General features: G+C 38.4%; 1 protein-coding gene across 2 annotated transcripts in view; it reads left to right on the top strand.

The window, feature by feature from the left end:
• The window catches only part of Rabgap1l (RAB GTPase activating protein 1 like), a 560,245-nt gene extending 551,624 nt beyond the window's left edge, over nucleotides 1-8,621 (top strand). For both annotated transcript variants that reach the window (XM_036203001.1, XM_036202999.1), the window contains 2 exons: nucleotides 3,557-3,754; nucleotides 6,192-8,621. In XM_036203001.1, coding sequence (XP_036058894.1) covers nucleotides 3,557-3,754; nucleotides 6,192-6,344 — 351 coding nt within the window. In that variant the 3' untranslated portion in view covers nucleotides 6,345-8,621. The remainder of the gene's footprint in view (nucleotides 1-3,556; nucleotides 3,755-6,191) is intronic.
• The last annotated feature ends 3,807 nt before the right edge of the window (nucleotides 8,622-12,428 follow it).

Here is a 12,428-nt window from a genome sequence, read left to right on the forward strand (position 1 = left end):
AACAGCAAACACTATTGGCTGGAAAAACACTTGTTAGTAACCAATTGATTCAACAAACAAATTTTTTTAATAATAAAAAAAAAAAAAACATGGTAAAATATAATAAGACAAAACAAAAACAATCACCTTGGAGTTGCACAAAACAAACAGAAGGAAAAGAGCCCCAGAGAAGGCACAAGAATCAGAGATTCACTCATTCTTACACTCAGGAAGCCCATAAAAATGTTTTTCAAGAGAATATATACCAGTTGTTTTTATGCTGCCCCCTGGTGGGTAAAACTCCTTATATCATTTTGGTATTTGAGAAAAGCTATTGCTCTTGTTTTTATTTGTTTGCTTGCTTTGTTTTGTTTTGTTTTGATTTTTTTAAATTTTCTTTTTGGGGGGGCGCTGCAGGGGTGAGGGGAGGATATGGAGAGACTGGGAGGTAAGTAGAATTAGGGTGCATGATGTGAAATTCCCAAAGAATCAATAAAGAAATTATGTTTAAATTTTTTAAAAGGAATAAAAGTAATGGGAACAGTGAATATGATCAAAACAATCTGTACAAAACTCTTAAAGAACTAATAAAAAGCAACAGTATACCAAATGGATTGTTATTCCTAATAATATCAATATATAATATGTCCTTAACACTAATACAGTGTTAGTTTACCAGATGTCTTTCTATTTGAAAATATTCTTGGTTTCATAAGTGTTTCCTAGTCAATTTAGCATTTTAATGGAGTTGAAAAGTTATTTAATCATTTTTTTTTCAAAATAAAACATCACCTGTGTCATAAGATAATTTTAGAGGTTAAATAAGATAGTGTATATAAAGTACTTAGATTAATTTGGAGGATGATATGTTTTATATATCCTACAAGGCAAGTTACACACATAAATGGCATTTAGGAAATAGAGGACAGTTCTGTGTTAGATCACACTGACAATCAGAGCTGTAGAGAAGACAAAATCTAAGAACTACAGGCCAGAGGGCTTTGGGATAATACAGGGCTCATAGAATTCAGTTAGAGAGAAGGATTTAAAAGAATACTCTGGAAAAACAGTGTGAATGAAGACACAGAGTCAGCATTTTAGTTATTCATTAGAGGAGACAGTTGTGAGTAGGATGAGTAGTAAGTAGGAATGGAGAAAAACAAGAAGGAAGATTAGCTAAAGAAAAGTGATGGTATGCTAAAAGAGAAAGGTGAACTTGTGTCAGGCACAAAAAGTGACTAGCATCTATAGCACCTGCTGTGCACAGCACTCAGCGCTGTCCTAAGGCTTTCTATGCATCTTCCCTTTAGCTTCATGCCTATCTAGGAAACAGATGTGACTCTCTTCCAGTGGTTAAGAGGGGGCCCAAATAGGGGTCCATTGATTGAATTACAGTGCTAGTCAGCAATAGAAAGAGGATTTGAACCCAGAGTCAGACTAATACATATTCTTGGTCATTAGCCTCCAGTGCTGCTTCTGCATCTCATTTGGTATGGTGTAGAAGTTTGATTCTCCAGTGTCCTGTAATACTGTGACAGTTCCAGTTCATCCTCTATACTGTAATCATAATGGTCAAGCCCATATACAAATTTTACCATATCACTCTGTGTGTGTTTATACTTAAAGACATATAACCAACTCAAAAAACCACTGGCTTAAACACAAAAGGTATATTTAAAAAAACAAAAGCAGCCTAGGACTAGAGAAGTAGATCCTTGGTCTTTAGTGAACCATGTCCACATTATCCTAGTAAACAATAACACCATTTTCTTGAAAAGGAGCTCCTCTTGTTCACTGGACTCCCAGGGCTTCCACATAAAGACCAAATTATTGACTGAAGCTTACACCAACATTCTTACACTCCAAAGCAGAACTTTAAGCTAGTGGAGATGCAAAGGTCTAACAACCTTATTCCGGTAGAGCGAGATCTTTCTAAGCAAGCTTAGAAGCCTTCTGAACTATAATTCTGCTTATATTATCACAACTTAATTCATGGTTACACTTAACTGCAAAGGAGTCTAAGAACTATCACCATTTGTCTGGACATGCTGCCAGAGCAAATAAAATCCAAGCTCTATTACTAAGAAAGGAGAGAAGGATTTTGGTAGGAATCAGCACAATCCGCCACACTTAGCTACCAGATAGCAGCTCCATAGAGTGGGCGAATCTCTCTTCAGCATGTAGCATGGAGCTGATGGAATGAATCCATCATGGCATATCAGGCCCTTACAGCAGGTCACAGAGAACTCTGATTTCTCCTTTCTAGCTGCTGTATCACTGTACGTTGCCTGCCCATTTCAGGTTCCTTGAGTTCTGTGAAGGAACTCTGTGTTCTTTTCTCTGACAAAATATTATCCTCCTTTTGTGACCTCAGTCTGTTCTTTTATTTTGTTCAACATAATGAAATTGTTTAGCTAAGAGTAGATACTTCCCATTGTAGACCAGTTGCCTAGCATGCACAAGGTCCCTTGTTCAATATCAAGTAACACCCCTCCCCCACATCCTAAGACACATGAAAGAGCCTGGGTAGGTTGCTTACCCAGCTTAGTAATTTTTCATCATTTATAATGTAATAAAAACTCAGTATGCATCTTACTTAGGCACCAAGTATTTAGTCAACAATAAAAGTATGGCAGATATTTAGTGTATTTTATTTTGTGCCAGAACTGGCACAAAATTATTGGCAGAGAATTCCTTTTCATAGGTTAAGTAAGAGGTTGAAAAGTGCTGTGTTTTCAATGTGTCCCGTGAATATTACTCAACAATAATGTGAAGAATGGACTATGGACAAGATGAGAGACAAGCTGGTGGGGACTGGAGAGGTGAGACTTGAAGACAAAGCTGAAATGAGAAGTGCTAGAACATGCCACATCAAGACTCTAATGACCGAGTGACAGGATGTTGGAGTAGCTAATGAAGGGCTAACTGGTGGAGTCACACCAACAGACGTGTAGTGAAGTTCCTTTATGCACATGTGGAAAGACTGCAGTTAATATTACAGACACACTGAGCCTCTTGTAACAGTAGGGCATCAAAATAGAAAGCATAATATACCTAATGTGTAATTCATTTTGCAACATTAGTGAAGCAAGAGCAGTGCTGTCTTGAAAAGAATTGCTTGTTTGGTGTGGTGCGCATGACTAACAGCAGCAGCCTGCAGTCATGTCACCTTCATTCCCTTAAACAGTCAAACGAAAGGATATGCACACGGAGTACCTGTACTGGGACAGGTGGATTCTGTGCTGACTGTGACCATCTGGTGACAGCACAGATCCACAGCATCTTCAGAAACAGAACAGTGTTTTTTTTGTTTGTTTTTTTGGGGGGTTTTTTGTTTTGTTTTTTCGAGACAGGGTTTCTCTGTGTAGCTTTGTGCCTGTCCTGGAACTCACTCTGTAGCCCAGGCTGGCCTTGAACTCAAAGAGATCTGCCTGCCTTTGCCTCCCAAGTGCTGGGATTAAAGGCCTGTGCCACCACCGCCCGGCCCAGTATGCCATCTTTAAAAGTCATGTATTTTGGGAAGTTGTTTAGCCTATAGAATACAGTTTGATGTTGGGTGTCTCTTTTGTGTATTCAGGGTAAGATGATGGCGTGCAAACACTGCAGTGACATTTTCAGCAAGGAAGGAGCTTTAAAGCCAGCAGCTGTAAGTAGAGAGGAGCAGGGAATTGAAGCCGACGATGAGAAGGATTCACTGAGGAAGCAGCTGAGGGAGATGGAGCTGGAGCTGGCACAGACCAAATTGCAGCTGGTGGAGGCCAAGTGCAAGATTCAGGTTGGTGATTTGATGAGAGGTCAAAAGACAACCCAGACAACCCTGGTTACACAGGGTTACACAGCACAGACCATCCCGTTACGCAGCACAGATGACCCCATTTACACAGCACAGACCACTGTTACACAGCACAGATGACCCCATTTACACAGCATAGATGACCCCCATTTACACAGCACAGATGACCCCGTTTACACAACCATGGGTAGAGATGATAGGTCTACAAATCCAACATGTATTGACAGTAAGTCATGAAAAGTTTTGTTTTTAAACAATTCTAATGGACAGATAGTTTATCATTGATTAAAGAGGGAAGTAAGTTTGGTTCGTAAGATGGCATACTTATTTTGATAAAATAATTAAAAAGACAAAGGGATATTCTCAATGTTTCAAAGTTGATTCATACTTTAATTTTGTGATTGTCAATTCTAAGAATATGCCACTTCACATAAGCACGGATACCAAGATGTCAGAAATAGTTCCAGGCCATTTCAGAAACTGTAAATTCTGTCCTAATTTCAAGACAAAATTCATCTCGTGACTTATTTTTTAAAGAAACTTTCCAGCAACTCAAACAGTGGTTGTGTGTGTGTGTGTGTGTGTGTGTGTGTGTGTGTGTGTGTGTATTTTTAAAGATTTATTTGCATGTATGTGTGTGTGTGTGTGTATGTTTTGCCTATATGCACGTCTGTGCACACATGTATGCAGTGCCTATGGAGGATAGAAAAGGGCATTGGATGTCCTGGAAATGGAAATTTACAAGTTTTTACTCTTCCTTCAGAAGAGCAGCCAGTGGTCTTTCCTGCTGAGCCATCTTACCAGCCCTCAAACAACATTCTTTTGAAATCAAACACGTCTACTACAATATAATCCAAAGATGTATCAATTTACGAATTTACGTGCTGAGGAATGATGGAAAATAGTAAAAATTGTTTCTATAAATATATCACTACTGTGTTTCTTTTTATTTTTTGGTTTTTCAAGACAGGCTCTCTCTGTGTGGCTCTGGCTGTCCTGGAACTCACTCTGTAGACCAGGCTGGCCCTGAACTCAGAGATCCACATGCCTTTGCCTCCCAAGTACTGGGATTAAAGGTGTGCACCACCACTGTCCAGCCACTGTCACAATGCTTCCATAAGAACAGAAAGTTTTGTATATAGAATAAAAAACATGGTAACATATAACATACAGTTGTCTAAACTCTGAGCCAGTGTCTGAAGTGGTGTTGGTTGCTGCTGCCTGACGCCATGTTCTGCCTAGTGCAGCATGTACATGCTGTGTTCAGAACCAAGGCTGACTGAAGTCATGTGATGGAATATGGACGAGTACAGACAGAAACACCTCAGATTCATTATGCATTTGGTTTTGAATTAGTTTTTTAACATGCCAAATTTCTGTCATGACCTTCCCTATATTCAGTTACATGACCCCACATGGTGGAAGGTCTCAACCCATACTTTAAGAAGCTAGACTGAAACAGACATTAAGTCATTCACCTTTAATCCCAGCACTCAGGAGGTGGAGGCAGGTGGATTTCTGAGAACTTGAGGTCAGCCTGGGCTATATAGTAAGACCTTGTCTTTTAAAAAGAAGCTGGGCTTTAGAATACTGTCCTGGGTTAGAGTCATGATGATCCTGCAAGTGGTACATTACATATCCCTAATGTGTCCTGTACCATCACATCTTATAGCATGTATTCACAGATACAAACATAATTTAAATGGATTTTTGATAACTAAAGTTATAATTTGTGAGAACTTAATAGTGTGCTTTTTTCCCCAGTTTACCCTGAAATGTTTGTCTCGAGTCCCTCACTTGGTCACTTTGGTTGGCTGATCTGAAAATGACAGGCCAAACCCCTCTGTTGGTCTTACCTTCACAAAACACGCTAATCCCACTCTTTCCTTTGAAGTTCTTTTAGGTCTCAGCTGATTGGCCAGATTCCTTTCTCCTTTCTCCATTCTCTACAAATTGGATAATAGCAATTAGAAGAATGGGCCTGCCTTCCTTGTGGACTGATCTGCTTATCAGTAACCCACCCCAATGCTGCATTCGGTATCCTCAGCAGTGTGTCTAGTCTGGACCCTGACTGTTCTCAAGGGCAATTTTTTAATTGAAACTCATTTGTACTCATATTTATTTGTGGTTTTAAACATGTAGTCTCCAATTGCAACCTAAACCTAAATTTGGACCTGAATGGCAGGGAGGTAGGGAAAATAAAATGTGGTTAATTTCACTGTTCGTAGAAAGCATGGATTCTCATTTTCATTGCAAACTATTTTAGCTCTCAATTTTTCTCTTCCATTAGGAAGCCAAATGAATGTCTCCTGGGCTTTGAGGGAGGACGAGCTGCAGAAGCCTGGTGAATCTAAACAGTATCTCTTCATTTATTCTGGCGTTTATGTAACCTGTGATCTTCTTCTTCTTCTTCCATTAGGAACTTGAGCATCAGAGAGGAGCACTTATGAATGAAATACAAGCTGCAAAAAACTCTTGGTTTAGCAAAACTCTGAACTCTATCAAAACAGCCACAGGCACTCAGCCACTACAGCCACCACAGGCTCCCCAGCCACCTAAGGAGAGCACATAGCTCCAGCCTCAGCCAGTCACAAGAGCACAATGATCAAAACAACAGAAACCAAGAATCCTTCCTGTTGTCCCTTTGAAGGAAAGTAAAGGAGACCAGAAAGCAAATTAGAATTTTTAGTAGCTCTGTCTTTCGTGTATGACATTTTTCAAAGGGATGATATTTAAACTGACCTGATTTATGTTGCATATCTATTTCCCAGCTTCTTCATGGAAAGCCACATTCAGATCCATCATAGTATTACACATTGTTTTATAGGCCTGAAATTTAGTTGGAAATAAGTACCCTAGAACTAAATGCTTTTGTTTAAAATTATTTATTCATAATAATTTTTTATCTCACATAAAAATGGAGACATGCTTTTCCAAGGTTAAAATGGTAAGATCTTTGTCACAGAATTCTGTTTTTAAAGGAAAACTAACCCTTTTTAACTTTCCAGAGCCGCACATGACCACTGACAGGTTTTACACTGAACGTGACTTCCAGAGTAGTGCTACTCCTGTCCCAAGAAAACAGACCAAGAGTTGGCTTGAAAGTTCCCCCAAATTATTTTGAGTTGGCTACATTTGGAAATGGAGTGTCAAGAGCTGTGGAGTAGCTGAGCTCCTGCACTCTAGGTAAATAGAGACTTTCAGTAAATGTGCAATAAAGTCATTTGGTCAGGCATTCTAGCAGATCCTTGTAAGGACTCCACACGGGGCTCATTCTCCTGATGTGCCTTTGTATGAACACAGAGGTGACTTGTGGCAAATGCAACCTCAAAGATGGATATTGTCAGTGGCCGACTTAGGGACCCTCACTGGAGAAGTCTAAAAAGGTCTGTGTTTAGGCACTGTAGTTTTGAGTGGAACAGGGATGATTTAGTGGATGCTGACACACTAGTTAAGGCAAACACTAATGTTCCATACTTTATTAAAGCCTGTGATATTGCCAAGGAAGTTGGAGAGCTTCCTAGCACCTTAGTGTTAGGCAACCTTCCTAACTTTTCCCTAACCCCAAAATGGTGCCCTACACACCTGGGAATAAAGAAAAACAAGGGCGTTTTTCACATTTTTGATTGACTAAACCTTTATAGAAATACTTAACTCATGGAAAGGTAAGGTTACTGTTTAAAAGAAATTGGTGCAAATATTTTCTCAATTATATTTGACATGCCTGTATAAATAGCCCTTACGAGAAGTTCTTCAGTAACAACAAAACTACTTTTTCCATTTTCTAAGCTACTATAGGAGTCTCTGGTCCCTTTACAGCAACCAAACTACTGTCAGTCACATATAGTAACATTTCTTTACATTCATCCTTGGCTTTGTTGTTAAGCATACTGTTTCCAAAGTATCTCAGACTATTTAGTCCAGAAGGCTCTCCTCTGTGCCATATGTTGTAACTGTAATAGCACACTCTAGAGGTAAGCCTCAGCAGAGCCCTCCCACCCCCAACTTCAAGTTGCTCATAATAGAGCCTTTCCTCTAAAATCATTTTTGAGTTCTAGTATGTGAAATTTCTTTAATCTCTAAGTGTCTCTATCACCTACAGGCCATAAAACAGATATGGTTGCTTGATATGTTATACTTATCAAACAATACCTCCCATATAGAAGTTTCTGTTTTAGTTCTGGTGTCTTTCATCAGAAGATTCACTTCTTTTTACCAAAAGACAATAACCCAAAACTCCAGATGTCTCTGTTGATTTAACATTCCCTGAATCTATGCTAACTTTCCCTGCATAGTGGTTTAGATAAGCTATTTTTTCTATTAAATATAATGGCTAGAATATTACATAATTCTGTCAGTCATTTAGTGCAGCCAGTTAGCTTTATTGGTCCTGGGCACTTTGACTCCAGAAAGCCCTGGACAAGCCACCTTTTTAAATGGCCAGCTAAATTAAGGTGCACTTCTGTGAACTTTAATACCATTTCCAGCTCTTTCTAACTTCTGAAAATAAATACATTCCACAGAATACTGAAGTTGAATAATTTTCATAAGTGGTAAATGAGGGAAACAAAATGGCTCTAGATCAAGTATCTGTTCAGGTTCATGGCCTCTTTCCTTTTTCTGTTTAAACACAATCACCAGGAGCACATATTTTAAGAGTTAAATATATCTTTTGAGTTTTCATCTAGCTCTTACAAAAGACATAAAAGCAATACATAATCTCTTTTGTTTTCTGGTATCATATGATACTTAGGCATGTATACTGGTATTTTGGTATTATGTTTAAACTGCCCTGCATTATACCATCTTTGAGTTAGTAGCAGCAGTAAAGATTGGAAAGAAAATTCAAGAGGTACTATGTGATTTCTTGTTCACTATTTCACCAGAGCAATGCCTCAGACCATACATTCCTCACTATTGCTTGAGAACTCCAGAGTGCCAACATAAAGCAACTACTCATCACAGTGTCACTTACTATTTTATGTATATTTGAGAATTGCAATTTTTTTTCTTGAATCAGCTTCTACTTATGTAGTCTAGGCTAGCCTTGAACTTAGAACCTTCCTACTTCAGCCTTCCATGTGCTGAGATTATAGGCAGGCACCATAATAGCTAAAATTACTCTTTTGAATTCCTTATAGAAAAAAGATAAACCAGCCAAGTATCCAAGATATTTTTCAAACATGGTACTTTCTTTCATCCTTTCCTAAGATTTACATAATAGTAAACACTCCTCTAAAATGCTAATATTTGCAGCATCTGGGAAGTGATCATTTCTCTTTTCATTGAGTTCTATAGAATAAAGGAGGATTCAACTCATTTGTTGGCTTTAATAACTTAGTCTTATTTAGTATATTCTCATAAGCTGAAAGACACCATGCTGGATTTTGGAGTGCCTATGTTTGGTACACATCCTGAGCCAAGTCACAGTGGTTATTTTTAGGACATATAATTTAATGCACAGAAATTCTTGGTTCCCTGCACTTCAGTATAGGAGTTCCTATCAGAAACAGTAATGGGAATGCCAATAAGCCTGCACCCTGGATTTTCATGCAGTATCTGCTGTCCCCTCACCATCTGTTAAATTGGTCCTTTCTTTTCCTTTGGCTTTCTAGAATGTACCTGAGAGAGTTGAAAAGACCCCTTTGTACTGGTGATGAGAGTTTAGTTCTCGTTTCATTTGCTTTAAAATGTTCACTTTTTCCTACATTACATATTTATTTTCTCCAGCTCCTACTCTGTTTCAGCTATTTTCCAGTTAGTAACTAGTGGTTTCATTTCTTAGCTAAAGTAAGAGAACTGAAACAATGTACAGGTCAGAGGGCACAGCAGATAAAATTTTACTCCTTTAATTCCTGTGAGGTCAAAGCAAGCATGGGCTACACAGAGAGTGCCACGCTAGCCAAGATTACATAGCAAGGCCCTGTTTCAAACAAAAAAATCAAATGTGTAGCTAGTATCAGGACTGAGCTTTGCTGTGCCTCAATGAAATTGACTCTGCTAATGAATTCACCACCCCTGCGCATCCAACACTAAGGTGGTTGTGTTTTAGGACTCCTGTAAGTGGGCAGAAAGAACGTTTTAAAAAGACTTAGTTTTCTCTTTGAAGAAAGACACTAAAACATGATTGTATTACATAACTTATTCTTTATAATACTCTACAATAGATGATTCTCTTGCTTTAATATCTAGCAAATGAGATAACGAACAATTCTGTTGTATGGTTTGAATAGTTAGGGGTGTGTTTGCATGTGTACACAGTGTGTGTGTGTGTGTGTGTGTGTGTGTGTGTGTGTGTGTGTGTGTGTGGTGAAATTTTATAGGGTATTTCTGTTTCTTTTGTTTACCTAGATACCATACAACCAAATGCACATTAGATTTCAAGATCAAAACTGGAAGCCCAGACAGCAGCTCTGTGGCCTGTTTCCAATGACCAAGCATAAAATTCTGTTAGTCTTTGTGCTTAGGGTGACATGTAATACATGCAAGGCACTTTATGTTATCTATTTCCTTAACTTTCACATCTGTAAACATGAGGACCCCATATAGACTATACCTCAACAAGTGATGCTGATCTTGAATTATAAGAAAAGTTAGATGCTTGTTCAAGTGACGAGTCAGCTGTCTATCATTCTCAATTTCCTCTTAAACAAACAAAACCTACAGCTTGAGCTTACCTCCAGTAAGACAGGCCACCTGCTATAAAACAGTTTCCATCAATATATCCCCCTCATTCTGCTCTCATCTCTGGTTTATCATTAACTATATTTGAAAAGTTTGAGAAAAATGAATCAATGAAAGGAAAATGAACACTATTTTTTATTGGCAATTGATAAACGTGACTTTCCACTAACTACAACTCTGAATAACTATATTACATACAGAAAAAGATCAAAGAAACTGATTTATGAGACTATAAATGCATCAAAAGACTAATGTCATGAAAGCACAAGAATAAAGCTGGATATGATCCCAGAATCCAAGATGTCCCAATAGCCTTCTACATTGGTTTCGCTATTCTTGGCATTTTGCATAATGCATGAATTCTTAGTTCAAATTAGGGAAAAAGTTTCTGTCAGCCCCATTCCTTTCTTCCCAGCTCCTCCCTTTGCCTTACTGAGGAGGTAGGACAAACCTTGTGCTGTCTGTCTTTATGAGACATGGTTTTCCCCAGCATCTACAGTGAAAACAGGTTAGATAAAGGAGTTGACTAGTTTGGAAATGCTAATTGACTATAAAACCAACATTAGCCATCAATCTCTTCCTCTATAACAACATTAGTTGTTCCCATAATGCCATGTATTATGTATAGTACACTCAATTAATGTAAATGTGATGCTTGTTAAGAAAGTGCAATTTATTGTACATTGTCTCAATAAATGTTTACTTTTATAATCGTTATGAACTTGAGATGGATTGGTATCTTGTGTAGATGTGTGAATGAAACCTTGTGAATAAACAAATGTGACCAAGAAGGTAACCAGGTGGCTGTTTTTGTGAGCCAGTGACGTTTTCAATGCTTTGTGTTGCCCCTTTGGTCCCATTAAACAGTAATAAATATTTGTTTTAAAGTCCATGTGTCTGATTTTTTCGAGTTGACTTTATTTGACCACAGTGTTTATATTAACACTTAGTGATATTAGTCAACTTAGAAAGAAAACATACATGGAAGTTGATATAGTACCAGTGGCCTATGAGGACAAGAAGTTCCTTGAATACAAGTAAAGGAGATCATCTTGAGCTAGTTTAATAACCTTTAAAGGCAATGGATTCAAATGAAATAGGGTTATCTGTAGCAAGGCTCCCTACGGCCAAACAGACCTGCCTGAAGAGGCACTAAAACCCAAGCAACTGGCTCCAAAAATCACTTTTGCTTGGCTTTCCAAGTGATGATTATCTGATGCTTTTTTTCTCCAAAAACATGTTTTCTAGCTTCTAAGTGCACATCCACCAAGTTTTCACGTCCTCTGACTAGTGCTGATTTGGACTTGGCATGTAGTAGTCACCATGCCTACAGAGTTTTGCTCCTCGTGTACATAGGGACTTTTGTCAACAATTAAAGAAGCCAAATTGAGTTTGTTTTGTTTACTCCCTTACGATGTGAGACTAAAATGCCTGCTAAAATAAAATGAAGTAAGGGCTCAAGAAATAGCTTGGGGCTGGTGAGGTGCCTCAGAGGTTAAGAGCAGTGGTTGCTCTTTTAGAGGTCCTGAGTTCAATTCCCAGCAACCACATGGTGGCTCGCAGCCATCGATAATGAGATCTGGTGCCCTCTTCTGGCTTGCAGACAACATGCAGGAGGAATATTGTATACATAATAAAAAATAAATCTTTTTTTTTTTTTTTTTTTTTTTTGGGATCTGAGGATCAAATCCAGGGCCTTGTGCTTGCTAGGCAAGCGCTCTACCCCTGAGCTAAATCCCTAACCCCAATAAATAAATAAATGTTTAAAGAAAAATAAAAAGAAAGAAATGGCTCAGTAGTTACATTTAACGCTCTTGCAGAGGACCATGGTTTGTTTCCCATCACCCATCTGGTGGCTCCCAACCATCTGTAACTCCAGTTCTAGAACATCTGATTTCCTCTTCTGGACTCCACAGGCACTGCACTCATATAGCACACATACATACATACATATTTACAGGTGGGATACTCA

This window comes from Onychomys torridus, chromosome 11 (genome assembly GCF_903995425.1).
Source record: "Onychomys torridus chromosome 11, mOncTor1.1, whole genome shotgun sequence".
In the NCBI taxonomy this organism is placed as follows: domain Eukaryota; kingdom Metazoa; phylum Chordata; class Mammalia; order Rodentia; family Cricetidae; genus Onychomys; species Onychomys torridus.